The sequence below is a fragment of the Trypanosoma melophagium genome (genome assembly GCF_022059095.1).
Source record: "Trypanosoma melophagium isolate St. Kilda chromosome Unknown ctg6segment0, whole genome shotgun sequence".
Lineage (NCBI taxonomy): Eukaryota > Euglenozoa > Kinetoplastea > Trypanosomatida > Trypanosomatidae > Trypanosoma > Trypanosoma melophagium.
This window is the reverse complement of record NW_027125189.1, coordinates 396,012-423,600: the sequence shown is the minus strand read 5'-3', so window position 1 is coordinate 423,600 and position 27,589 is coordinate 396,012. Positions and strand designations below refer to the sequence as shown.

At 42.6% G+C, this 27,589-nt stretch overlaps 10 protein-coding genes across 10 annotated transcripts; all 10 read left to right on the top strand.

The window, feature by feature from the left end:
* Positions 1-214: 214 nt before the first annotated feature.
* On the top strand, positions 215-3,214 carry LSM04_005342 (uncharacterized protein; the record flags this gene model as incomplete). Its single annotated transcript, XM_067332378.1, has 1 exon — positions 215-3,214. One exon carries the CDS (start codon positions 215-217, stop codon positions 3,212-3,214), a length of 3,000 nt encoding a protein of 999 aa, XP_067186926.1.
* Positions 3,215-3,854: 640 nt separating this feature from the next.
* LSM04_000221 (Importin repeat 4) lies at positions 3,855-7,079 on the top strand (the record flags this gene model as incomplete). The annotated part of the gene is made up of 1 exon (XM_067332377.1): positions 3,855-7,079. One exon carries the CDS (start codon positions 3,855-3,857, stop codon positions 7,077-7,079), a length of 3,225 nt encoding a protein of 1,074 aa, XP_067186711.1.
* Positions 7,080-8,604: 1,525 nt separating this feature from the next.
* On the top strand, positions 8,605-9,000 carry LSM04_006084 (uncharacterized protein; the record flags this gene model as incomplete). The annotated part of the gene is made up of 1 exon (XM_067332376.1): positions 8,605-9,000. One exon carries the CDS (start codon positions 8,605-8,607, stop codon positions 8,998-9,000), a length of 396 nt encoding a protein of 131 aa, XP_067186964.1.
* A 434-nt stretch (positions 9,001-9,434) lies between these two features.
* On the top strand, positions 9,435-10,283 carry LSM04_003543 (RNA recognition motif domain; the record flags this gene model as incomplete). The annotated part of the gene is made up of 1 exon (XM_067332375.1): positions 9,435-10,283. One exon carries the CDS (start codon positions 9,435-9,437, stop codon positions 10,281-10,283), a length of 849 nt encoding a protein of 282 aa, XP_067186845.1.
* Positions 10,284-10,822: 539 nt separating this feature from the next.
* On the top strand, positions 10,823-15,129 carry LSM04_002065 (uncharacterized protein; the record flags this gene model as incomplete). The annotated part of the gene is made up of 2 exons (XM_067332374.1): positions 10,823-12,633; positions 13,155-15,129. The coding sequence occupies 2 exons, from the start codon at positions 10,823-10,825 to the stop codon at positions 15,127-15,129; spliced, it is 3,786 nt and encodes a 1,261-aa protein (XP_067186789.1).
* A 468-nt stretch (positions 15,130-15,597) lies between these two features.
* Positions 15,598-16,602, top strand: LSM04_009582 (uncharacterized protein; the record flags this gene model as incomplete). The annotated part of the gene is made up of 1 exon (XM_067332373.1): positions 15,598-16,602. The coding sequence occupies one exon, from the start codon at positions 15,598-15,600 to the stop codon at positions 16,600-16,602; it is 1,005 nt and encodes a 334-aa protein (XP_067187118.1).
* A 14-nt stretch (positions 16,603-16,616) lies between these two features.
* Positions 16,617-17,513, top strand: LSM04_008269 (uncharacterized protein; the record flags this gene model as incomplete). The annotated part of the gene is made up of 1 exon (XM_067332371.1): positions 16,617-17,513. One exon carries the CDS (start codon positions 16,617-16,619, stop codon positions 17,511-17,513), a length of 897 nt encoding a protein of 298 aa, XP_067187064.1.
* A 410-nt stretch (positions 17,514-17,923) lies between these two features.
* Positions 17,924-21,304, top strand: LSM04_008299 (FYVE zinc finger; the record flags this gene model as incomplete). The annotated part of the gene is made up of 1 exon (XM_067332370.1): positions 17,924-21,304. The coding sequence occupies one exon, from the start codon at positions 17,924-17,926 to the stop codon at positions 21,302-21,304; it is 3,381 nt and encodes a 1,126-aa protein (XP_067187065.1).
* Positions 21,305-21,901: 597 nt separating this feature from the next.
* On the top strand, positions 21,902-23,866 carry LSM04_007588 (uncharacterized protein; the record flags this gene model as incomplete). Its single annotated transcript, XM_067332369.1, has 1 exon — positions 21,902-23,866. The coding sequence occupies one exon, from the start codon at positions 21,902-21,904 to the stop codon at positions 23,864-23,866; it is 1,965 nt and encodes a 654-aa protein (XP_067187024.1).
* Positions 23,867-24,921: 1,055 nt separating this feature from the next.
* LSM04_005520 (uncharacterized protein) lies at positions 24,922-27,453 on the top strand (the record flags this gene model as incomplete). Its single annotated transcript, XM_067332368.1, has 1 exon — positions 24,922-27,453. The coding sequence occupies one exon, from the start codon at positions 24,922-24,924 to the stop codon at positions 27,451-27,453; it is 2,532 nt and encodes an 843-aa protein (XP_067186937.1).
* Between the last annotated feature and the right edge of the window lie 136 nt (positions 27,454-27,589).

The window sequence follows — 27,589 nt, the reverse complement described above, 5'->3', positions numbered from 1 at the left end:
TTTTGTTTGGTTTGTATTATGTATGTTATCAAGACTCTGTGTTGAACAATATCAGAACGTTTATTAACCTTTTTTTGTTTTTTTTTCCTAAAATGACAGATACTTAGGTTTGAATTTGCTGAATAATTTTTCTTTTTCTTTTTTGCTTCCCCATTACCCCTTTAAGATGGATGGTTGTGGGGTGTTTTCTTCGTGGTAGCGGGATTTAGATTGTATGGAGCTAGACTTAGATGCGGTCTTACAAGCCTTGGAAAGACTTGTTACACCATCTACATCTAAAAACAACTCATTATTAACTAATGGTTCAAAGGCACCACTAGCGTTTGCACAAGAGGATAAAGAGAAGACTACTATAAATACCACTTTGGAAATTAATGCGAAACGAAAGGAAGGTCATAAAGTTTCTACTACCGCAAAAAATATTATTGAGTCAACTAGGAATACACAGGAGATTCTTGTTTCTCCTAGTAAATTAAGACAAGAACGACAATCACAACAAAAACGAAGTACACCTTTTGTTCCTTCACCAAATCAGATCCCCTGTAGAATAGTTGAATCAAGTGGACTTGGAGCATCTGCTGTATTGCTTAAAAGTACTTTGATAGGTAAACGACAAGGTGAAAAAGTATGGAGTACGAATCTTTTCCAGACTCCACAACCTTATGTTGTATTGAACTGTCTTCCTAAGAATTACTTCCGAAAAGAAGTTGTATCACATGTTGCACCAACAATAGATTCTATAGGGACTCATGTGGAACGTATACGAGATATACTTCTTTCTATAGCCTTTGACCCTATTTATGACGGATCAGAAGAAGTGGAGACACCAATTGAACGACTTGTTATATCGTGCTCAAACCATCCACATACAGGATACGTTAGTGTTCTTCGAGTAAAAAGTATAGAAGGAAGTTTGATGAGAGCTATTATTCCAGGAACTTTAATGGGTCCGTTTTTGAAGGTGGTACTAACTCCCAGGGATACAGTACGCACAAAGTTTGTTAAGGTAAGCAGAATAGAGATGGCTTTTGCAGACAGCTGGTCAGAACGTCGTATTATTGAAGAAGCTTTGATATCTTCACATGACGAGGATGAGACTGAAGTTTCGGATTATTTAAAGACTCTACAAGGATTGAGAGGAGAAAGAATTGTAGATGAAACCCAAGTAAGCAAGAATGATGTAGTAGAAACGTTAAAAAGAGGAACTAATCTCGGAACTTCTTCATCTGCCAATTCCTCAACTCCTATTTCAACTATTGGAAACCCCCAGGAGGACGTTGAGAGTGTTGTAGACCCTTCGGATATTCATAGACAACCTGGTTACCAGGAACAAGAAAATGACACTCCTATTAAAAGAGTTACTAATAACCAAGAAAGTCCAACTGCGGCTGCAATTCAGAATAAAAAAGATGCTAATCAAAGACGAATAAAAAAGTCCTCGATGTTGTGTGATAGACAAATACCCAGTAAATCTAAAAAAGTTCTTAATTATGAGAATGATATTCAGGAAACTGTATCATCTTCCCAGAAAAAGAGAGAACCCAAATATTTCACAGAATCCATTTGTACTATAGAAAACGATGGTTCTAAAATGTTAAAATATTCTACTACTCCAGGAGCTCAAGATAGCGATGACATTGATCAAGAAAGAAAATTTTCTGAAAATAAATCAACAGAAGGACGAATATCAAAAGTCTTGATAGCACGGGTTGTTAAGCAACGACTTTTACAAGATGAAAGTATCATGCATTCACTACGAGAAGGAAGTGATACCCCACATGAAGCTGGATCCCCTTCTTTCCAAGTTTATGATGGTATAAAAGAGGCTTGTAGTGACAAATTATCTAATAGAAATCAAGCAGGTCAAAAAACGCTAGAAATACTTCAGGCAAAAAATGTTTGGGATGCAGTGAGCCACTGGAGTTGCCATGATGTTTTACTTGAATCAATGACAAACTCTTCAGCGTTTTGTGTTAGCATCGCACGTACTTCTGAAGAAGTTTTCGCTTCGCTTCCCCAACCATACGGTTTGCAACTGCTGTTTGTACTTACTAGCGAGGTGCAAGGTTCAGTAAAAACTGAAACCGACTATTTTGAGCTTATGATGATGATTGCTCGTGGAGAACGTCGACGTGGACGTGAGGCTGAACTTTTGTTTCGCATGGCTGATGGTTTTGTTTGTAAATTGTATTCATGCCGCGATACTGGTAAGGAACCTCAGTGGCTATTGGTTTCTGTGCAAAATCATTCGATAGCAATTAACGAATGGCTATTAGAGGCACTACGAGTGTATGAAAAAATATTTCAGGCACAAAAAAAATCTCAGAAACATGAATCTAGTGAAGCCAAAAAGAAAGATTATTTATTGACTGAAGAATTAAATCTCTCTTTAAAGTTACCAGCATTACGTTCTGTCCTTGATTTTGCGTGTCTATTCGAAGATTTGTTACCAGCCCTTAGACCTTGGCTTTCTATTGGTAATATGTACTACTATGGTGATGTACAATCTGTGTTCTGCCCATTCATCAATGATTGTGGAATAATTCAACCTACTTCTTGGTTTTACTGTATACTAGAAGGAGTAGTGCGATCTGTTCTTTTGTCTCTTCCTGGTGCAGAACGACAGTTGACAGGTTACGAAACGTCGCGTGAAATGTCTCCCACAAAGCAGAGACGATTAGCATGTACAACCCTTCGTAAATTTATACCTTTTTGTGGGGTCTGGCAGTCACATCTTAATGCTGTAAAAATTATTCTCTCTAATGCGCATGCATTTCACCATATAGCCTTACTTGAAGGCATTTTGATGGATCAATATGACTTTGCAATAGCTGAAGCATTGTGTCCAGATGCAAGAAGCAAGTTCGATTTACTCAAAGAGGATAGTACAACGGAAGTTTCTTCATTGTCACCTAATGCAGAGTTAACAGCAGCATCTAAAGTTTCAGAAAAAACGAGTGTGATGGCATTTCATACCTTGAGTAGAGCTCTTGAACGTTGTTGGTCTGTTGTAGGGATTGTTTTACCAACACAAGCACGGTTTAGTGAAGATGCGTTTATGGATACAGTTATTCGCTGGGCCTACGCTATGCCACGGGCTATTGTTATTTTTTATTGTGATCATGTAAGTGGTGAATCATCACCTATTTTCTCTGCTGGTTTTGTGGATGCCTTTGCCACCGTAAGCGATTTGCGAACAGCCCTAAAACTGTAATGTAGTACATAGATGCGTTCACTGTCAAAATTCCTGTTTTCTAAGAGGAGAATCCACTTCTCTTAGCTTATTATCTCACTTAGGCGTGTATAATTTCGTATATTTATTTATTTATCTATTGGATGTTAAATTCCGAGTATGACAACTTTTGTAATCTGTACTTTATTTAATTCCATTTTCTCTTTTTTTCTTGTTTGGGGCCCGCATTTCCAAAGAGAGGGAGAGAGTGTGTGTACGCTCTTGAACATTACTTTTTTGCTGTATTTAGCAAAACGAAAAATAAAATGGTAATACGTCTTTTTTTTTTTGAAGGAATAATTATTATTATTGCCGGTAATGTTGTGAACGAGTACAACTTTAATAGTAACTTTTTTTCTTTTTTCTATGTGTTTTTTTTAATCCATTTTCTGCTGTTCCCAGAAAAAAAGAACAGATAAGCGTGATTCGTAACGGAAGAGAAACAGCCGAGAGGTAAAGAAGTGCTAAAGTAAAAGAAAAAGAAAAGAGTAACGAAAGGAACGGAAAGAAGATATTTGACGAAAATTCCCCCTTTTAAAGCTAACCAAACGTTATAAAAAAAGAAAAAGAAAAAAAAGGGTCCACTAAATAAAGCTTTTTTGTTTGAGTACTACAAAGAACAATGGACCAAGCGCATCTTCTAAATCTGATCAACCAGTTGCTGTCAGCAGATAACGCCACCCGAAAGGCAGCCGAGGCTGAATATGAGCTACTTGTTCAGCAAAACGGTGCTTGGGCAATGTGTGGTTTGACGGAAATCTGCGCAAACACAGATGCCCCGCCGGTTATGCAAATGGGTCTTGTCTTGCTGAAGAAGCTCTTTGGAAGCAAATCAGATTGCTTTGAAAAGGCTGATGCCCAAACACAAGGCGTTGTGAAGGGTCTGCTGCTGCAGATGCTTGGAAAGGCATCTTTAGGTTCTCAGCGTGGATTAGCAGCTGCTTGCGTGAGCGCTTTAGTTGTTAAGATGCACAGTATGAATCAAGAATGGGCGGAACTTTGGCAGGCCGTTTTTCAGATCCTTGATAATGCAGAGTCTTCATCCCAGCTTAAGGTTATTTGCTGTGAAATCATCGCTACCACTGGTCCATCTATGGCAACTTACTTTGGTGACAATATTGCCAGAATTGCATCTGGTATTGGAAAATGTCTCATGGATGCATCAATAGAATCCAGAAAAAGCGCGTTTGACGCTATTTTCAATGTTGCTATTTGTAAGCCGGCACCCGAGCTTGCACAACTGGTTCCCCTAATGTTGCAAGTTATACAGGATTCACTTAATGCATTCAATTGGGACGATGCAGAACAGCTTACCGCTAAACTGGCAGATGGTGTTTCTCATTCTGCCGTACTCTTTGCAGGTCACACTGGGGCACTTTTACAAGGATTGTTAGGAGTAGCATCTACACCATCTGTAGCACCAGGTGCCCGTCACATGGCAATTGAGACTATGATATCCTACTGTGAGAGCGAACCTAAAACAGTGCGCAAGGTACCAAACTTCTCCACAGCATTCCTTCAGCTCCTTTTTGAGTATACACTTAATCCAACATTCCCAGATGATTGGGACAACAAGGGTATTAACGTGGATGAAGATGACCTCGAAGAAGACAACGATGATACGGTTGGGAGCAGTGCTATTGACCGACTAGCATCAGCTCTTGGTGGAAGGAAACTTGAAAATTTGGCTCAACAACTTTTTGTTGAAAATATTGGTTCACCGGATTGGAAACGTCGTAATGCGGCACTTCTCTTAATTACGTATATTTCAGAAGGTATGACACCTGTTCTTGAAAAACACCTTGATGAAATTGTCAGAATGGTTCTACCAGCTCTTCGAGACGAGGTAAAGTATGTACGAGCTACAGCATTGGAATGTATCACTCAAATGTCAACGGACTTTGCACCAAAGATGCAGGAGACTATGGCTCAAATTGTTGTTTCATCTGTTATGGTATGTATCCAAGATGATGTACCAGCGGTCGCTACACGTGCAGCACGATGCCTAGATGCTTTTTTTGATCAATTTGAAGAAGATGAACTTGGTGAGAACCATAATGCGAAATACATAAAGGAAATTGAACAATATATTGAAGGACTTTGTGCTTCTCTTGTATCTCTCCTTAAACAAACATCGCATCAATTTGTTCGCGTAGATTGCCTGGGTGCACTTTCTTCCATCATATCGACGTGCAAGCATCTTCTTAAGCCATACGTCAATCACCTTGTCCCTGTATTCCAGGAAGTATTGGCTATGCCAGAATCTCCAGATACAGTTATGATGAAATGCAAAGCAATTGAGTGTACCACATTGCTGGCTTGTGGAGTGGGGAGAGAGGCTTTTGGACCTTATGCACAAGAAATGTGTGATTACCTCCGTGACCTCCTAGAGCGTCTTGCTCGAGGTGACAAGAATGATGATATGCGTCTGCGTTATGTTCTTCGTGGCTGGACTTGCATGACAGATTGTCTAAGGGAGGCAGTAGTTCCATACATGCAGGTGGTTTTGCCTGTTCTCATTTCCATGATGAATCTAGAGTGTGACATGGAGGTGGAAAATGCTGAAGTTGGTGATGATGATAATAATGATGAGAATGAGAATTCCGAAAAGGACGTGGCAACAATGCGAGTGGTGGTTCCTGGTGTAGGTGTCAGGAGGATCAAGGTACATACTGGTTTAATTGAAGAGAAGGACCTTGCCGCCAGTGTTGTAAGTGCCATTTTGACTTACATTGGCAAGTATTTAGGACCTCATTTGCATCAGATTGCAGAGTCTGCCGTTCAACTTGTATCATTTCAATCTGATTCTTCTATTCGCGAAAGTGGTGCACTAATTTTAGAAGGTGTACTGGATGTCTATGAGCCAGCCGAGCGAGCACAATTGGCCGCCACTGTAATGCCACCATTGTTGAATCAATTCGCAGAAGAGGATGAATTGAATGCTTCCAGCGCGTTATCTGTGGTGATCAGCCGTTGCATTGACTACGCCCCGACGTTAGTATCACCAGAAACTGTAACAGCTATCAGCGAAAAAGTCCTTGGCGTACTGCAACGGGCTATGGATAACCGCGCCGAGAGTCTTCAGGCCCAGGCTGAGGAGAATGATGAGGATGAGTTGGACAGACTCCATGAGGAAGAAGAAGAGGCCGATACACTCATTCGCGATACCTGCTCATTACTGGATAAGATGCTCGAGCGGGCAGGTTCTGTTTTTGCCCCTGTGTTTATTACGAGTTTCGTTCCTATTTTGGAGAAGATGCTGCAAGAGAGGGAGAAGGATGTTATGGTGACGCGTGGAATCGCCCTTTTGTGTGGTTTAGTGGAATACACACCAGAGCACATCTCTGGTTTCATTCCCACAATTGTTCAGAATGTTCTCACCTTTGCACGCAGCCGCAAGGATGCTGACTTGCTGCAGTCTGCCTTTTTCCTGATGAACTTACTCCTTCAGTACTTCAGCAAAAATGCCAGTCCCTTAGCACAGGAGTTTGCCCCACAGGCACTTGCAATCTTCACAAACTACATGTCTGTCCGACACAAGGATGATTATGAGTACGCCACTTGTAACGCTATCAGCATGACCGTCACACTTCTCTCACTTTTTCATCAATTCTTGCCACCACAGGAGGCATCACAGGCACTCCACACTGTCATCAGCGCTCTGCCTGCAAGTGGTGATGATGTAGAGGCGTGTCGCCTGCACGAACGTCTCTTGATGATGGTTGTGCAAGGACACCCGCTGCTGGCCAATGCGCCCGAGCAGTCGAAGGAGATTGTGATGCGACTGAAGACGGCAGGAGCGGAAATGCTGAATGAGTCCACGCGCACGCAGCTCGGATACATGTAGAGGTGCGTGGAACGGGAGAAGAAAGTTTGGGAGGAAGAGGGAAAGAGAAAGAGAAAGAGAGGATTGAGGGTATCTGTCTATTTTTCAATATATATATATATATTGGAAATACAAAAAAGTAGCAGCACCTCTGAAGAAATAAAGAATAAATTAAATTTCTATGGTTTGATTTTTCGTTCTCATTGTTCTGCTTCTTTTCTTGATCTCGTTCTTTTTTTAAAAATTCTGACCCCCTTTCCTTTTCTCATTTATTTCGGTTTGCATTTCTTCACATCTTTCACGGAGCTTTTTTTTCTCGCTTTGCCTTACCCCCATCTGCTCCAGGGAGGAGGGGTGATGAAGTGAGCGCGCTCAATGTGTGGGGTGATAGGAATCGGGCCGGAAGAGAAATAAACGCACCAATGGAAATTTGGGCAAAAATTAACCAAACGTAAAAGAGAAATGAAACCAAAGCGAAAGAAAATTTCAGGAAAGAAAAAGAATATTCTTATGTTTCCTGAGTGAGAATGGAAGAATAATATGATGATAAAGATGAACTGGAAAAGGAATATGCATGCACCTTTGAGTTGAGTGCGCTGATCTTTGAAAACCTAACCATATTCATAGCAGAGTTAAAAAGGTGTACAGAACATAATTAGAACAGTGCATGCCGAAATGGGAAAGAGAAAATAACAAAAAGAAAAAAGAATGAAATGAGAATGAAATAAAAAAAAAAAATAGGGTTGAGTGAGAATGTCTGTGTTCGCGTGAATAATAAGAAAAAGAAGGAGAAAAAAAGGTCTGGGGAAAGAAATTCAAGCATTCCGTACCCCCGTTAAAATCAAGAAGAAGTGAAAATAAGTATTGCATACAGGAGTCCATCTTCTCCATTTGCTATTGCTGCTATTACTATGGCCTATACAATTGAGTTGTGTCATCAACAAGCGTGGGAGCAGTTATTTTTGCTTTGTTGACAGGTACAAATTGATAGAGCAGGGGTGTGTGGGTGATAAATTGCAAGTCTAAACCTCCCAAAATAGACGCATTCTTGAATTCTTTGGCTTTCTTCCATTTTTTCTCTTCTTAAGAACGAATCCTCTATCATCTTTGTTTTTATTTTTTATTGGTTTAGACTCCAATATATATGTACTGTGATGGATTTGTGCGCATTTCTTTTTTGCAATCTTTTTTTTTTCATTTTTTTAAAAATTTCCTTCTATTTTTTAATTTATTTGTATCCCCTAAATACGAAAGACCAGGGAATACACGGGTACTTGCAACAGAGAGCAGGTGTACAGATTGCACAGTCCTCAAGGGAAGTGTGTTTGGTAGTATTCCTTCCTGGAATATACCTACCCCCGCAGAGGAAAAAGAAAAAAAAACAAAAAAAAGGCAAAATAGACGATCAAAACCAAAAGAAAAGGAATATTATTTTTACTTTTTTTTCGCGTTAGGAAAGAAATTCCCTCTTCACTTCCAAAAGGGCAACACGAAAAAAAAAAACAAGCAAACATAAAAGTAAAGAAAGTAGTTCTTACCTCTAGAAATGGGTGGTAATTCAAGTCGTGAGATGATGAGCCCGTATGCGGTGAATACACCACTTATGGGTATCTGCTTTACATCTCTACTCTTCAACAGTGTACAGGGTGGGACTCTGCGATCATCTAACTTGTACAATAATTTCATTCTCATATACATACTGGGTATCTCAACAGGATGTTCAACTGTTCTACAAAAACCGCTCTTGGGGGCACAGTTGGGATTTTTAGCCTCTTTCTGCTTTACCGTTGGCCCAAATTTTAAGCTTCTATACACACGTCGTCTTTTTCCAGACTACGTACGTTATATTATCGGAACATCATACATGACGTACCATGGTTTGCAGTGGTACGGAGAAAATACGTACTTTGAGGATGCCATGGAGGATGAAGAAGAACACTGAAACCGCAGAATTAAAGAAGTAAGGAGGGAAAAAAAAGATGTGAATGGAAGGAGGAACGAGAACTGACGTATAATTTACCGTACCCACATCTCCACGTTTTGTATATATCGTTTTTATTTTTATTTTTTGCTGCTGCAAGCCATGAGAGAATTATTGCTTCCATTTGACTTCTGCTTTCGGTTGCTCTTGCACAATCTCACATTTTGATATCAAATGTCCGTTGCACTTTTCCATCCATCTATCTGTTTTCTCTCCCTCTCCCTCATCCACTCCTTTTTTTTTATTCTCCATCTACTGTTAACACCTAAACTAGTACTAGAGTTAGTTAATTTTGCAAAGGTGGTAAAGGAAACAAAAAAGAAAAAAAATAGAGGAATAGAGGGGAGGACAATACGAAAAAAAAGGTATAAAGAAAACCGCCTCTACTTAAGGTGATGTCATCCGCTCAGACAACTAGTGTTTTTTTCACGAGTGTTCCCCTCTTTGTGGAGGAGCACAGTCTGCGCAAACACTTTGAGAGTGTTGGCCACATAACTGACTTTCGATTTCTAGGCCCTGCACCGGGCCGAGACTTTCGCTACGGCTTTGCCGATTACTTAGATGTTAACAGCGCACAGGAGGCCGTCCAACGCCTAAACGGCACCTCCTTTGGAGAGCGCACGATGAAAGTAACAACCGCCGCGAATTCACGTAACAGAAAACGTCATCGTCAGCATGCAGTGGCGGCGACTGTTGCTGATGGGGCCGTACGTGGTGGTATGGTGTTCCCACGCTCATATGTGGATCCCCTTTTGGGTCGTGATGACACAAGTGTACAAAGTTGTTTACACGGAATTCCGGTTTCGGACGCATACGAGGCTGTGGAGCAATTACGTGTTTTGGTACTTGAGCGAAAGAATGAGGCACGTAAACTATTGGAGAGCTACCCAGCGCTTCGTCTGGCTGTCGTAATGATTTTGCAGCACGCTGGTCGTCTGCCGTTTGGTTCACTACCCGCAGAAGCTATCCAGCACCCGAATAGTATTTCAAATAATACTACACATCCAGGAGGAGCGACAACATCATCAGAAACGGACGAGACTGAAGACAAGAGTAAAGCAAAACACTCACAGGAGGAGCGCGACGAAGTGATAGAAATTCTCACAAAGTTAAGCGAAGAGGAGGTGGAACGCATTGTCACTATGAGTGATGCAGATCTCAATCGCATTCCTGACCTTGTTCAACGTGAGCAGATGTCCATGCTTCGCGCTCGCCTACTTGAGATGGCAAGTAACCTTGATTAGGGTATTGAATTTTTTCTTCAAGATAATTACTGAGACAGTATGAGTGCCATGTATGGCATCCGCTATTTGCTTCCGTTAAATAAATAAATAAATAAATAAATAAATAAATAAATAAATAAATAAATAAATATATATAAGTACTTTAATTCCATACAATGAGTGTAACACCATAATTAATCATTTTTGGATATATAATATTCTTTTGTTCCTTTTTTACTTTTTACTTGTGCTTTCCTTGTATAGATGAGCTGTACTATATAGGAAATAGTCTACTTTCTTGCTTTCAGTATAGTTGGTGCACTCCCTTGCCAAGTTGTGGTGGGACTCCCTTCTGCGTGGGTAACGCCGCGTTCTTGTTTACTCCTTCAACAGAGTCATAGAGGGTCCCAGAGGAGCATAGGGTGCTTGTGTGCTTGTGTTTGTGCCGGTTTCTGCTTTTAAGGGGTATTTGGGCGACGGAGCTCTAGTAGGCGAGGTAACAAGCAAATCCTTCAAAAAAAGACTTTTATAGTGTGAATCCATCACAAGAGGAAGGGAAAATGCCACGGGAGCCTTTCCACGTGGCTTTTTACGATTCCTCAGACGATGAGCAGAACGAGCACATGGCAGAGATTGTGCCGGTGGTTGATGGCGTGTCGCCGCAGACCACCCCGTCCACAAGAGACGAGAACGGTCATCCAGAAGAGGAACAACGGGAACAAGGACAACGGCGACAAGAACGGAAATCTTCATGGCTTGGTCGAATTGCCAATGGTACTACGGCGTTCCTTTCTTACGCCTTTGGTGGTGGGAATGAAGTAAATGCCGATGACTCACATGAAGCAGGGAGTGCAGGCTATGGGTCGCGTGACAACGATCAGTGGGGGTATAGCGCACACCGGGATGTGGCTCGCCGGTCAGTAGAGTTGCAGGATGGCGAGTCATTTGCGCCGTCAGAGGAGATTGCGATAGACCTGCGTGAGACGATCCTTCAGTACAAACGTACACCGGATGATGTTTATATGCGCATCATACTTGCTGCACTCAACTTTGGAGAGGTTCAGGTTGGTGGGGATCTGTTTCGTGCCGCCTATGGCAGTCGTGATCTCATGAAGGTACTTATGGAGTCTGGAAAAGTGAACTATGATGACCCTGGAGTACAGGAGATTATCCAGAAAGAGATTGACTCTATTATTGTGTCGGATGCATCGTGTGGTGGTCGCATTTCCCCTGACAAAATTGGGTATCTGGCGTTACTTTGCCACGCTCCCAGTGCGACTCTCACAAAGGGACAGGCGCGTCTCTTCCGACACGCCGGTTTTGAGTTTGTCAAGATGTTATACGAAAACCCGCACTTGCTGCGTAATCAACCACCACCTCGGTGGATTGTGGCACGCATATTAGATGTCTGTTATTTTCTTGATATGATAGTGACTTGGCTTGGACTGATAGCAGCACTAATAAATTTTGCTTGCGTTGGGTGGATTACGCGCTTCTGGTTATCTAAAGGTCCCCCGTATTGCGGCTATTGGACGATTTTATGCTATGTTCTTGGCTATGTTGTGAGCATTGTTGCAGTGATGGTTTCTGAGGAAGGCAGAATCCGTGATTACGAGGACCGACTCTGGGACTATCCAGATAACACTCTCAAGGTGATCCCATGCATTCCGTTATTTGAAATAGCCCTCATGTACGTCACATTACGTTATGAAATTCTGCGAGACAAGGCAAAATACTTTGTCATCCGATATGACCTATACAATGGCTTGTCAAATGTGCTTATTATTCATACACTTTTATTTGCAATACCACAATTTCTTCTTCAGTATTATATTACTGAGTTAAGTGAACCCAAAGGGGCTGATTTTGAGGGATATAAGCTTCTTACTGGGGTAAATTATGCTTTGTACGGAATGTCGATGTATCTATCGACACGGAAAATTTTCTTCAATTATTCTTGTAATAGTTTCGGATTTGCCATGATGGCTGTGAGCCGAGCGCTGGTAACACCTTTTGGTACTGCAACCCGCATGCTCATCGTTATGACTATTTTTTATCTTGAGTGCAATCTAATTTCCATTTCTTTTTCGTTGTCTAATATATCAGTGTGTGATGCTGAATATAAGATCCTCATTATTGTTTCCTCCGTTGTAACGGCACTGGAGGTTGCCGCACTGGTGGTGATGTTTGTTGTGGGTGTTTCGAGTTTGGCTCCTTTTGTTTGTGTACCCGTTGTTGTGGCGCAGATAAGCTTTAGCGTTTACTTGTCCTTGAAGAATGAGGAGGTTAACGTGATGTGTACATTGTTTGCGTTTAACTCTCCTCTTGTAACTCCACTAAAACATTTAACCTTCGGCTTTTTATGCGCCTCGTTAATTTTTTTGTATTATCGCGGAGGGTTTAGAAAGACTGAATGGATGGCAGCTGCTTCCATACTGGGATAACTATTTTTACTGGATCCGTAGTGATAAAGTAAAATAACCTCAAATACGTTTCACATTGTTTCTTTTCTTTTTGTTTATGTATTTTTTTATTTTAGTAGAGATTACATTCATTGGAAAGAAACAATTATGATAGGTTGTCGTTTGAGAATACATGAAACTCTTTTTTTTCTTTCTTTAATTTCTCCTTATCTACCTGGAGCATGATACCCTACTTAAATTTGTACTGCATGCTTTCTTCCTTCTTTCCGTTAGTATAGTTGGTGCACTCCCTTGCCAAGTTGTGGTGGGACTCCCTTCTGCGTGGGTAACGCCGCGTTCTTGTTTACTCCTTCAACAGAGTCATAGAGGGTCCCAGAGGAGCATAGGGTGCTTGTGTGCTTGTGTTTGTGCCGGTTTCTGCTTTTAAGGGGTATTTGGGCGACGGAGCTCTAGTAGGCGAGGTAACAAGCAAATCCTTCAAAAAAGACTTTTATAGTGTGAATCCATCACAAGAGGAAGGGAAAATGCCACGGGAGCCTTTCCACGTGGCTTTTTACGATTCCTCAGACGATGAGCAGAACGAGCACATGGCAGAGATTGTGCCGGTGGTTGATGGCGTGTCGCCGCAGACCACCCCGTCCACAAGAGACGAGAACGGTCATCCAGAAGAGGAACAACGGGAACAAGGACAACGGCGACAAGAACGGAAATCTTCATGGCTTGGTCGAATTGCCAATGGTACTACGGCGTTCCTTTCTTACGCCTTTGGTGGTGGGAATGAAGTAAATGCCGATGACTCACATGAAGCAGGGAGTGCAGGCTATGGGTCGCGTGACAACGATCAGTGGGGGTATAGCGCACACCGGGATGTGGCTCGCCGGTCAGTAGAGTTGCAGGATGGCGAGTCATTTGCGCCGTCAGAGGAGATTGCGATAGACCTGCGTGAGACGATCCTTCAGTACAAACGTACACCGGATGATGTTTATATGCGCATCATACTTGCTGCACTCAACTTTGGAGAGGTTCAGGTTGGTGGGGATCTGTTTCGTGCCGCCTATGGCAGTCGTGATCTCATGAAGGTACTTATGGAGTCTGGAAAAGTGAACTATGATGACCCTGGAGTACAGGAGATTATCCAGAAAGAGATTGACTCTATTATTGTGCCGGATGCATCGTGTGGTGGTCGCATTTCCCCTGACAAAATTGGGTATCTGGCGTTACTTTGCCACGCTCCCAGTGCGACTCTCACAAAGGGACAGGCGCGTCTCTTCCGACACGCCGGTTTTGAGTTTGTCAAGATGTTATACGAAAACCCGCACTTGCTGCGTAATCAACCACCACCTCGGTGGATTGTGGCACGCATATTAGATGTCTGTTATTTTCTTGATATGATAGTGACTTGGCTTGGACTGATAGCAGCACTAATAAATTTTGCTTGCGTTGGGTGGATTACGCTCTTCTGGTTATCTGAAGGTCCTCCGTATTGCGGCTATTGGACGATTTTATGCTATGTTCTTGGCTATGTTGTGAGCATTGTTGCAGTGATGGTTTCTGAGGAAGGCAGAATCCGTGATTACGAGGACCGACTCTGGGACTATCCAGATAACACTCTCAAGGTGATCCCATGCATTCCGTTATTTGAAATAGCCCTCATGTACGTCACATTACGTTATGAAATTCTGCGAGACAAGGCAAAATACTTTGTCATCCGATATGACCTATACAATGGCTTGTCAAATGTGCTTATTATTCATACACTTTTATTTGCAATACCACAATTTCTTCTTCAGTATTATATTACTGAGTTAAGTGAACCCAAAGGGGCTGATTTTGAGGGATATAAGCTTCTTACTGGGGTAAATTATGCTTTGTACGGAATGTCGATGTATCTATCGACACGGAAAATTTTCTTCAATTATTCTTGTAATAGTTTCGGATTTGCCATGATGGCTGTGAGCCGAGCGCTGGTAACACCTTTTGGTACTGCAACCCGCATGCTCATCGTTATGACTATTTTTTATCTTGAGTGCAATCTAATTTCCATTTCTTTTTCGTTGTCTAATATATCAGTGTGTGATGCTGAATATAAGATCCTCATTATTGTTTCCTCCGTTGTAACGGCACTGGAGGTTGCCGCACTGGTGGTGATGTTTGTTGTGGGTGTTTCGAGTTTGGCTCCTTTTGTTTGTGTACCCGTTGTTGTGGCGCAGATAAGCTTTAGCGTTTACTTGTCCTTGAAGAATGAGGAGGTTAACGTGATGTGTACATTGTTTGCGTTTAACTCTCCTCTTGTAACTCCACTAAAACATTTAACCTTCGGCTTTTTATGCGCCTCGTTAATTTTTTGTATTATCGCGGAGGGTTTAGAAAGACTGAATGGATGGCAGCTGCTTCCATACTGGGATAACTATTTTTACTGGATCCGTAGTGATAAAGTAAAATAACCTCAAATACGTTTCACATTGTTTCTTTTCTTTTTGTTTATGTATTTTTTTTATTTTAGTAGAGATTACATTCATTGGAAAGAAACAATTATGATAGGTTGTCGTTTGAGAATACATGAAACTCTTTTTTTTCTTTCTTTAATTTCTCCTTATCTACCTGGAGCATGATACCCTACTTAAATTTGTACTGCATGCTTTCTTCCTTCTTTCCGTTAGTATAGTTGGTGCACTCCCTTGCCAAGTTGTGGTGGGACTCCCTTCTGCGTGGGTAACGCCGCGTTCTTGTTTACTCCTTCAACAGAGTCATAGAGGGTCCCAGAGGAGCATAGGGTGCTTGTGTGCTTGTGTTTGTGCCGGTTTCTGCTTTTAAGGGGTATTTGGGCGACGGAGCTCTAGTAGGCGAGGTAACAAGCAAATCCTTCAAAAAAAGACTTTTATAGTGTGAATCCATCACAAGAGGAAGGGAAAATGCCACGGGAGCCTTTCCACGTGGCTTTTTACGATTCCTCAGACGATGAGCAGAACGAGCACATGGCAGAGATTGTGCCGGTGGTTGATGGCGTGTCGCCGCAGACCACCCCGTCCACAAGAGACGAGAACGGTCATCCAGAAGAGGAACAACGGGAACAAGGACAACGGCGACAAGAACGGAAATCTTCATGGCTTGGTCGAATTGCCAATGGTACTACGGCGTTCCTTTCTTACGCCTTTGGTGGTGGGAATGAAGTAAATGCCGATGACTCACATGAAGCAGGGAGTGCAGGCTATGGGTCGCGTGACAACGATCAGTGGGGGTATAGCGCACACCGGGATGTGGCTCGCCGGTCAGTAGAGTTGCAGGATGGCGAGTCATTTGCGCCGTCAGAGGAGATTGCGATAGACCTGCGTGAGACGATCCTTCAGTACAAACGTACACCGGATGATGTTTATATGCGCATCATACTTGCTGCACTCAACTTTGGAGAGGTTCAGGTTGGTGGGGATCTGTTTCGTGCCGCCTATGGCAGTCGTGATCTCATGAAGGTACTTATGGAGTCTGGAAAAGTGAACTATGATGACCCTGGAGTACAGGAGATTATCCAGAAAGAGATTGACTCTATTATTGTGCCGGATGCATCGTGTGGTGGTCGCATTTCCCCTGACAAAATTGGGTATCTGGCGTTACTTTGCCACGCTCCCAGTGCGACTCTCACAAAGGGACAGGCGCGTCTCTTCCGACACGCCGGTTTTGAGTTTGTCAAGATGTTATACGAAAACCCGCACTTGCTGCGTAATCAACCACCACCTCGGTGGATTGTGGCACGCATATTAGATGTCTGTTATTTTCTTGATATGATAGTGACTTGGCTTGGACTGATAGCAGCACTAATAAATTTTGCTTGCGTTGGGTGGATTACGCGCTTCTGGTTATCTAAAGGTCCCCGTATTGCGGCTATTGGACGATTTTATGCTATGTTCTTGGCTATGTTGTGAGCATTGTTGCAGTGATGGTTTCTGAGGAAGGCAGAATCCGTGATTACGAGGACCGACTCTGGGACTATCCAGATAACACTCTCAAGGTGATCCCATGCATTCCGTTATTTGAAATAGCCCTCATGTACGTCACATTACGTTATGAAATTCTGCGAGACAAGGCAAAATACTTTGTCATCCGATATGACCTATACAATGGCTTGTCAAATGTGCTTATTATTCATACACTTTTATTTGCAATACCACAATTTCTTCTTCAGTATTATATTACTGAGTTAAGTGAACCCAAAGGGGCTGATTTTGAGGGATATAAGCTTCTTACTGGGGTAAATTATGCTTTGTACGGAATGTCGATGTATCTATCGACACGGAAAATTTTCTTCAATTATTCTTGTAATAGTTTCGGATTTGCCATGATGGCTGTGAGCCGAGCGCTGGTAACACCTTTTGGTACTGCAACCCGCATGCTCATCGTTATGACTATTTTTTATCTTGAGTATAATGTAGCTTCCTATGTGGTGTCCCTATTGTACGTTAGAGATTGCTCGGTGGAACTCTATATTGTGCTAATTTTTGCCGGAATTTTGACGGCATTGGAGATCGCTGGGCTGGTGATGATGTTTGTTTTTGAAATTTCTCTTCTTATTGGTTTTGTTTGTACGGTCGCTATTGTTATGGAAGTTAGTTTTAGTTCCTTTGTGGCTGCAAAGACTCTGAGTATGGATGATGCGTTATGTATGTCTTTTGTTCTTAATTCGGAAACAGTAACACCTTTTTTTTACGTTACTTTTGCGGTATTCTGCATCACTTTTGTTTTGTGGGTTATGGTTGAAATATTTAACCGAGTGACCGGACGCCAGTTGCTTTCGTACTGGGAGAATTACTACTATTGGTCTCGCCTAAGTTGGTAGTTTTTTTTTATTTTTTCCCCGTTCTGCATGTAAAATAACAAGAGTCTTGAAATAGTAATATAATTTTTAAATATAGGGTGATTTTATTCTTGAGTATTGTGTGTTTTGTGTTTGGGATCGGATTTTTATATACCTCTTTTTTTACTTTTTATTTAACTCTTTTTGTTCTTTGACTTTCTCTCAGTAGAGCTGTGTTTAAAGGTTACGAGGGTTTATTGCGGGTTACCAGCAACGTTATTCACATCAAAAGGTATAGAGAAAGTGAAATCCAAAAAAAAAAAACAGGATTTTGTGGAGGGTTTATCTTTTTGTTTATCTACGCGTTTAAGTGAATCAAGGGAAACGATTGATCATATTTTTGTGTGTGTGTGTGTGTGTTTGTGTATTAGAGTATTTTTTTTTTGTTTAAGATGCGCGGTCGTGGAAGTACGACCAATGAGTTCCATGATTTTGATATGCTTACTGTTGATGTGATTTTGGGTGATGGTACGAGGTGTTCACTGGACTGTACTGATAGCGTGTATCTTATTCGACTACTTTCAAGACCAATTGTTTGCCTTTCTTTTGGCACTGCCGAGTCCGTACGGGTGCTGAAGGAAATGGTCACTCTTCATCAGAATGAGGCGTTAGCACATCGCTCTCTCTTGACTTCCACAACGTATCAACAAAAAGATGTAAAGTCAAATTCTACACCTTGTGATGTGGCAGTAGCGGAACCGGCGGTATCAAGTACTACGATCTCCGCACAGGAGGTGAATAGTGGTAAGATGCCCGAACTCTGCGCTCATATACGGCGTCTTGCCGAAAACCGGAAACTTTTTATGGAGGTACTAGAACTAATTGCTCGATTGGAAATGGAGAGTTTACTTCATTTTTTCTGCGCTGAATTTCGACGTATTTTTGACGAGGAGGTTAGAAAAAAATGCAGTATTAGTTTATCCTGTGTGCGTGAAGGATTCTCAATTGATTTATTGGAAATTGACTCTTTCCGTAGGAGTGTTATAGGTGCTTTTGCCTTAGATAGCACTTCTTCCTTGGCTCCATTAGAGGATTTACAGCAGTTTCGACAACAGTCATTGATTCATGGAGTAGGTATAATGCATGACCGGAGCAGCATGGTTCTTTCCTGGGCACAGTGGTGGAGTAAGCAATTAAGTGAAGACCGTTACTTTTTCCCAACCACACAACACTTTGGTGATTTAACACAGTCTGTTGATCCAGGTGTATCGGTGGTACATGACAAGTCATGTTTTGATGAGGAGTTCGCCACAGAGTGTATACGACATCCGTTTCAAAATCCCGCGTGGGAGGCGGATGAAGCGGTAAAGAGGTGTCCTGTATGTGGTAGTGTCTTCGCGTCGTGGTCATTGCTTTCGTTTAATGCGGTGCGTGCAAGTCACTGTCGATGTTGTGGGCGTCGCATCTGTACAAACTGTACGGCGTGGGAGTTGGATAAGTCTATTGCGAGATTGAGTAAGCCTGGTGGGCCGGAAGAAGGTCGAATGCGTCGTGTCTGTAAACAGTGCTATGATAAGGCAGAGAAAGTCAATACACATGCGTTTCTTTGCGAGATATTTCTACGTTCTGGACTCTCATTAACTGAAGTAGCCCTCCTGCGATCTGTTAATGCACAGTGGAAGGGGGCCGCGGAGTTATGCCTAAGTGACTACCGTTCTTCACTCTACCAAAACACTTCATGTAAATCCATTGTGCCACTCCACACTTCAAGAATGTTGGCCAATAGCGTGGATTCCCTTGCTGGTCACCCTGAGGCACTCCTCTTTCTTTTCATCTCTATTGACTGGGGAAATGAATCACTACTGGCGGCAGCCTATACGGCAGTTAAAACAACTGTAATGGATCTAACGGGATCCTCAGATATGCGACACCCGGGCGCATCTTTTTGGCGACCACACACGAGTCATTGGCACATGTTGTGTACACGTGCTTGTGGATTAATGCTGCCACAATTCTTTGCAGTAAAGATGCTGAAATGCCTAGACCGTGCCCCAGCAGGTAATACTACTGCAGAGTCTATGCGTATTTTGATAACACAGTCAATCTTGCTCGATACAGTTGCCTCTCTTGATCATCGTCTTTGTGAGTGTCTAGTTCCACTATTATTAGATGCATTTGACATGAAATCATGTGAATCCTTTGCGACTTCAGTACTGGTGGAGATTGCTAAACTGGATCAGGGTTTAGCACTTGTAATATATCAAGAAGCTTTAACACGTGGTCATCGTGACAGTTTGAGTTATCAAACACTTAGGGAACACGTGATAATTGTAGACAAAATGACTCGACCTATGAGACACCAGTGGTTTAAGAATACACTTAGCTTTCTTCATGTCTTGAGGACATGGGATCTTCACACAAAACAACTCAATAATGCCGATATACGTGAAGAGTTTCGTGGACGTTTGCGTGATGCTAAATTGCTGACGGCAGATGTATCAGTAGATCAGAAGTCTGCTACAGATTATTCTACTGCTCTCTCCATAGCCCCCATGCTTTTTCCATTTGACGTTAGTGTATTGATTACTCACATTGGTATAAGAGAAATTATAAAGAAGGATTCGAATCAACAACCTCTTTTAATTCCACTTATTGATTCAGAAGGCGTTAAACGTCAAATTCTTTTCAAAAGAGAAAACCTTGAAAAGGATAAAGTTATGTGCATTATGTCAAGGTTTTTGCAATGGGTGCTTTGCAAACAGTTGGGCCATGTTGTTTTGCCTACATATCATGCTATACCACTTACATTTAATTCTGGTATTATTGAGTTTGTAGGGGAAGGACAAACTTTTCAGAGGGTCATTGAACCATACGAAGATCATCGTTTATTACAACATTTAATACGATTAGATAAGCGTCAAAAACAAGAGAGGGAAAAACAACCACCACAAGTTAAAGATGGTGAAGGGGAAAGATACCGCGGACCTGTGAAACAGGATTCAAAGAAATCTTTTACTGGGGTTCGAGAAAATTTTCTTTGCTCAGCAAAATTTTTTATTCTAACTAATTATATCTTTGCTATTGGTGATCGGCATCGTGAGAATATTATGGTTCACCCAAGTGGAGCTATATTTCACATTGATTTTGGCATGCTACTTAACTCGAGAACGTTGGCAGAACGAGTTGTTGAAAGTTATGTGCGGTTTGATAAGGATATAGAGGAATGTGTGCTGGAATTTATGAGGGAAAGAGATTCATTACCATCATCATTCTCCTTTTTAAAGACAAAGCAACACCAACATCGGCATCAGCAGCAACAACATCAAGAAAACAACTGGAAAGAGGAGCGCCAGTACGGTCAGCAGATTTCTTCAGAGTACGAGGGAATGTCAGCATATAGAGGGGAGCCTAATGCACTTCTTTCAAGGTTTCTAATGGAAACTGCGGATTGGTTTCTTGAGGTGCGTCCCTACGCGGGAATTCTGTATCATCTACTTTCCCACGTTGTACTTCGTGGTGCTTTAGATGGTGTTTCCTCACCCGAGATACTTACTACGCTAATGCAGACAATTTTCATGCGTGATGCAGCAGAAGAAACATGCAAGAAGCTATTCTGCGATCGAGTGAGGAGATCCAGAGGTCAAACGTGGTTGAAAGACTTGACACACGATACGCAGAAACGAACCTGGAGTATGGTCTCTCGAGGGTGTAGCTGGATGCGAGGGCTTACAGTACTTGGCCGCATTGATCCAAATCCTCCAAGGGAAAGTGCAACAACTGCAGAGACAAACGAAGAGGAGAAATATGAGCGGCGAGAGCCGCAGGAGGAATGATATCACGATATATATATATATATATATATATCCAAATTGACGAATATTTTCATGTTTTAGTTATAATTATGGAGAAACGGTTAGTTAATAGTTGAAGTCCTTTGAAGATTTATTATTATTATTATTATTATTATTATTATTATTATTATTATTATTATTATTATTATTATTATTATTTGCTTTATGACTTCTTTGCTTTTTCTGTTGTAATAGTTTTCCTGCTTACCTTTTTATTTTGTTTTTCGCTAGGAATTTGTCATGACTGGGGTTCAGTGCTTTGGTTCAGTGCATGCATCTCCTCTCTAACAAGCACTCTCGTTTTGCAGTTGGGAAACCTCATATGGAGTAAATGTCTTTTCCTTTTCTCTTCAATATAGTCCAGTTCAGTTTAGTTTAGTTTATTTTTATTTTTATTGTCATTTTCATTTTCATTTCCTGTTTTAGTGCTGGCCTCTTCTCTCATTTTCAATGATCTTATGCCTTTATTAATTGCCTTTGGAAACTTCTCTTTTTTCCCCATATCTCTTTTTGGTGTTCACACTACAATCAAAAACACAAAAAAAAAAAAGCACAGTTAGCAAAAAGGGGGGTTTCCATATGAAAGAGACTCCGCAGGTGGTGGTGGATCCAGCAATTTCCTATGTATCAATTAAAACAAAATTCCATCAGCTCCAGGCATTTTCTGACGTTAAAAAAACACTAAAGTCACTCACTGGGAATGCTGCTGATACCTCGGTCACTGGTCTAGGCCGTAGTGGCCGTGGATCTAGTCCCACCGCGCCTCTTCTGGATGCCAGCACGGGTGATAGTCCTGGCGGTGGCTGTGGGGAGTTGGAGGCACGCAGGCGGGTACTGTGTGTGTGGGACGTGGATGACACACTCGTCACCTCCGGCACTCCTGGAGTCCGGCAGTGTCCTGTGTTTAGCGAGGAGGAACTCACAGGTCTCTTCCGCGGTCTTACGGCGAGACATTTGTTGCTCTCGCAAGGCAGCATTGATGATGTCTTCGCACCTGGGGGATTTGGGAAGTTGGCATATCTAGAACCGTTCTTTCTAGAACAGACGGAGAAGATGGTATCAAAGAACGCAAAGGTGGCTGTTGGATGTGACGATTTCTTCAGCCTCTGCGCACGGCCAAGTGCGGTACGTCAGAGAAACTCTCATAATGGATTCGATAAAAATAGTAGTGGAAGTAAAAAGAAGAAAAAAAGAGAATTCGAGGAGAGTGAAGAAGATACAGATGCTGGGGCGGCTATTGTTCGCATTGCCACACTACGTGCCCCACCGGAGCGGCCAGAGGACACATCACTGTTCCTTAGCGAAGATCAAGAACCACCACGTTGTTCGAGTGAAGTGCGGTGGCTGGTGATGCGTCCCTCATTATGGGGTATATCACTTGCGAGTCTCTCAAACTTTATCGCCCCATCAGCGCATACTGCCTTTCTTGATGGATCTGTCTTTCATAAGATGGATGTGGTTCGCTCCTTGGCGGCTAGTGGATTATGGGATGTTGTCTTTTTCATGGACAACGATCTCACAGAGCTTGGAGTGGTACGTCCAGGCCTTGGTATTGAAGACTACTATCGTATGAAGGGGGTAGGAAAACTTTCAAGGTTTTTTCACGCAGACCTTCTCTTACTAGAGGTTTCCGCCGCTTTAGAGGAAAAAAGACGTAAACGCAGTTTTCTTGAAGTGAGAAAGAGTACTTTGAGAGATGGAATTCAAAAATCGAACACCAACTCAACGAGGGTAGGGAATGAAAGCACTGAAAGAGAGTTTAACACACCCCAAACTTCTTTATTACCACTTGTACAAATACTTACGACGGAAAATAATATTAATGGTGAAGGGAGAGGTGGTGTGGATAGTACATCTTCATTGAGGAATCAGCAGTATAAACAGCCACAAGAACGAGTAGTAGAACTTGTTTTGGCTCATTTTCGACTTAGTGGACCGAAGTTTCGTCGTATTACCAAGGCAGTATCTGATCCACTTTTACGAAATGAAAGAGAATGGTGGCATCCGGCGTTTCGAACAGGTCAATTTTGCACGGATGAACAGTACACACAGTTGATGGGGGACTTTTTCAACTGTGAAGCGGAAGTATTAAATGGGGTTACGAAGCCATCGCCCCAGTTTATGACATTTTCAGGATGGGAACCAAGTGTAGATGTTGTGTGTTATCCTATATACAAGAGACCAAAATATATTCCAAACCTTAATCTTCACTACGGAGACGTTTGTCATCAAGTGACAACAAACATTATCGAACAGCTAAACTCCCGATTAACTACAGTGCAGGAGTGTGAATTAAGGCGTGAAGCAAACATTCTCTACAGGCGCCTTATTCGCCGTCAGCCAGTGATAGACCCCCAAGTAATTCTAAAACTTGCCACCACACTTTTTGAAACTCTAAGATCAGAGAGGCGCTTGCCACGTAACCTTGGAGAGAGACTCAAGAAAGACATTCGGCTCCTCTTAGTGGACGAAGGAGTAACCAACAATAACAGCAACGGTATTGAGAGAGTTAATGGGCACAACTCTCCAATTGCTTCCTCATGAAGGAATAACAATAGATGGATAGATGAGAAGGAACTCTGAAAGCAGGGAATGGCAAGGTCTAAATAGCAAAGTTGTAAATAAAAAGGAATCCCTCATCTATTCTATGAAATAAGGTCAATGAAGAGGACAGAAAAAAAGCATTGTGTGTAAATTAGGAGTGAAGGAAAGGGGTGGTAGTTGTCTTTGCGTGTGCCGTGGATAAAAAGAGCTCATAATATCAATCTTTCGTTTTGCAACTGTTTTTTTTTTTGGTTTAGTTGCCTTTTTATAATCTTGGAGATATTATTGCAGTTTTACCCTTGTCCCAGTGTCAAGGTGAGGGTATAGTGAGTGGAGGAGCTAAACTCTTATTTTTGGTATGCCAAGATTAAATTCTTGCACCTGGTACAAATATGTAGTACTTACAGGAGCTAACAGGGTATCCAAACGGTGTACTGTTTGCTTATTCATATTTCTCATTTTCTATGGGTGTGGGAGATATTCCTTGGTTGATGTTAGGGCAGAGGAAATTGAAATGAATCTAAGGGAAGAAACACTGTTATTGAAGCAAATAAGAGCAATGGCGGAAGGGAAAAAAGCAATAAAAAATCATTGTGGAAGGTAATCTCTCCACCCCATAGAAAGAAGAATAATGAGATAATGTTTTTTTTTGTTCTGTTTTGGGATGAATTCTTTGAATTTCCTGATCCAAATGGCGTGCTTTCCCCCCTTTTTTCCTTTCTCATTTTCCTTCGGTTTTGTCCCTGCTCTATCTCCTATTTTCTGTTTTTTTTTGCTTGACGTGCATAAGGCTTTTATTTGTGAATAATGTGAGAAGAAGTCGCAGTTTTGGGCAAGTAATTGTGGTATTTGGATAGTTCTTTTCCATTTGTATTACTATTTATTGAGTTTGGATATTTTTCTTTTTCTAATTTCTCTTTTTACACATATTTGTCACACAAAGGAAGGGGAGTCTCGTTTGAAGTCTTCTCGGGATACAAGGAAAAGGAGGATTCAGAATCTCCTCGAGTATTGGCAGCGGTAGTAGCAGCAAGAACAAGAGCACAATAACGGATATGTCGCTGCATACATTCTGCATTATTCCCCATGAGGCTCGCGACGATGACTTCTTTGATGCCGTCTTTGAGGATGGTTTAAGAGTGCTGCATCGTGGTCGTTTACACTCACTTTCGTTGTTGCACGTCTTAAGTCCTGCGCATGACATTGTTGGCCATGTAGTGGGCCCGTTACTGGAACATGTTCGGATGGGTGGTAATGCTACCCTTATCGTAGTGATACCGGATGATGAAAAGGATGAGGTTAACGGTAGCAGGATGAATACTAGTTATGACAGCAACTGCAGCAACAACACTGGTGCCTATGAGTCCCATGATGAGGCTGTTGGAATTTCATCAGGTGAGGAATTAGAGGTGGCATTCGACCTCTATGCGCATCTTCTATCGCTCCTTTTTCGTGCGGCTGAGCAGTGCTGTTTTGCGCGGGTGTCTGCTGTTGCCTTTCACGTTGATGGCAAAGTGGTGTATGATCTTCTGCAGCAGCGTGAGGTGCGGGGGGTGGGGGAGGCGCAGTACCACGTGGTAGAGCGGGAGGGTTCCTCATCGCGGTGGGGGTCTCTTCTGCGGCTCCTCCGGGAGTTCCCCCCCGCCTTCTCTTTCTCTTCCTCCTCGGTGGTGGTGGTGGTGCGGGTGGAGCTGGCGGGGTACGGGGCGGTGGTGGTGGGGCGGGCCGGTGGTGGGGCGGGGACCCTCCAGCAGGTGGACCGCCTCCTCCGCAGCGGCGGGGGCCAAACGTTCCCCCCCCGCGGCCCACTCACCGCCGCGCTCCGCAACGCCGTCCCCCCCGCTGCCCGCGTGCATCTCGTCGGCATCCCCATCCCACGCACGGCCCCACGCGGCACGATGCGGCTGCTCCGGTGTATGGCAGAGCTCTGCCGCGAGACACAGATGACGCAGCGGGGACAGCCCGCACTGTTAAAGGAGGCAGAGAAACCACAGGAGGAACAAACGCCACAACTGCAACAGCAACGACAGGTGAAACAGAAGGAACAGAAGGAGCATCCCTACGGGTGGAGTGGGGAGTTGTTTGTAGATCCTTCACAGTGTTTGCGTCCGATATTAGGTAAGAGACCCAACACCCACACACCGAATTGGGATTGGGGTCCTGCTCGATCAAATTATACACCGCAAGATGGCACCCCAATTGTGCCGCATACTTCTTCCTCTACATTAGCAACAGTAGAAGAAAAAGAAAAACCTCTAGACAATGTTACACCCCAGAACTCTAGGGAGCAAGCCCTTGTTAGTCGTGCGGCGGCACTAGATCGTACAAATCGTGAACTTGCAGCAGCCTTGTCAGCGGCGAAGGCAGAAGTGAAACACTTGATGGAGATACAGCAGGTATCACAGGAGGCTCTGCGACAGAAACAAGACGCTCTTCTTTCTCTGAGAGCATCTAGTGAAAAGGCCAAGGAGGAGAATGTGGAATATTCAAAGTTGGTGCCAAGGTTACTTCGTAAAGTAAAAGATTTAGAGAAGGAACGGGACTCATTGCGAGAAACTACAAAAGAACAGGAGATTAAGACTAGTAACATGCAGGAGGCAAACCAGCGGTTACAGGAGCAGTTACAGAGACTACAGAAGGAAATGAAATCCATGGCCAAGAAAGAAACGCAGCGTTTACGGGAACAGGCCCTTAAGTGCATTGGAAATTCAGAAGATAGAAGCGAATCTGTTAATAAAGGTCGCAGATCAACTTCTCAAATACAGGTCCGTATTAAGTCTAAATCGCCTACAGTTGAATCTAGAAGACACTCAAGGATCGCTACGACAACGCCACCAGTGGAGAGTGGTTCGACACTTCTTGAAGCGATTGAGGAACTTAGAGAACGTAATACCTCATTAGAGAATGAGCTTCGAGTGATTCGAAGTCAAAAAACTATTGCGGCTATTCCTACTTCCGCTTTTAGTGGTGATCTTAACCATAATCGTGATGACACTAACAAGTTGGCTCCAGGTGGTAGCGATAAACCGATGGTTAAGTGTGCCACCTGTGACGTAACAAAACGTCACCTACAAAGACTCTCTGAGGAACTTGAACGTACTTACAAAGAAAAAGAACACCTTCAGGGCCTCCTCACTGATCGTGCATTCCAATCATCTAATCCTTCAGGAGGAATATCAGCACCAACAGCGATACGAGATGCCGTTAGTATTGTTGCTACGTCTATCATTGCTGGATGTGAATCATTACGTACACAATTAGAACACCTTGAATCCGAGGTACAACGCCATGGACGAAAAAGTTTCAAGGACTCCTTTCCAAGCGGTGTATTCCGTGAACACATGGAAGCCGTGGCTGCAGTGGCTGCAGCTGTGCAAGACATTAACAGTAGACATTATCGTGGAGTAGAAAGTTACGAACGCATTGTTCCTTCATGTGCTACAGCAGCGGATAGTGAGCAGATGTCGAGTGTGCTTTCTTTTGAAGTGGAACGTGGCACGCGTCTGCGTGCCTTTATACCAACGTTTGCTCAGCTTTCTGTAGCAACTGAACACTTGCGGATGCGTGTGTTTCCTGCAGATTCTTGATATGGAAGGTATTATATTTATTTCCTCACGATGATATGATGATTTTAGGTTTGTCTTCTTATTTGCCATAATATATATATATATATATATATATATATATATATGAGAGAGAGAGATTTTGCGGTTAAATTGGAGG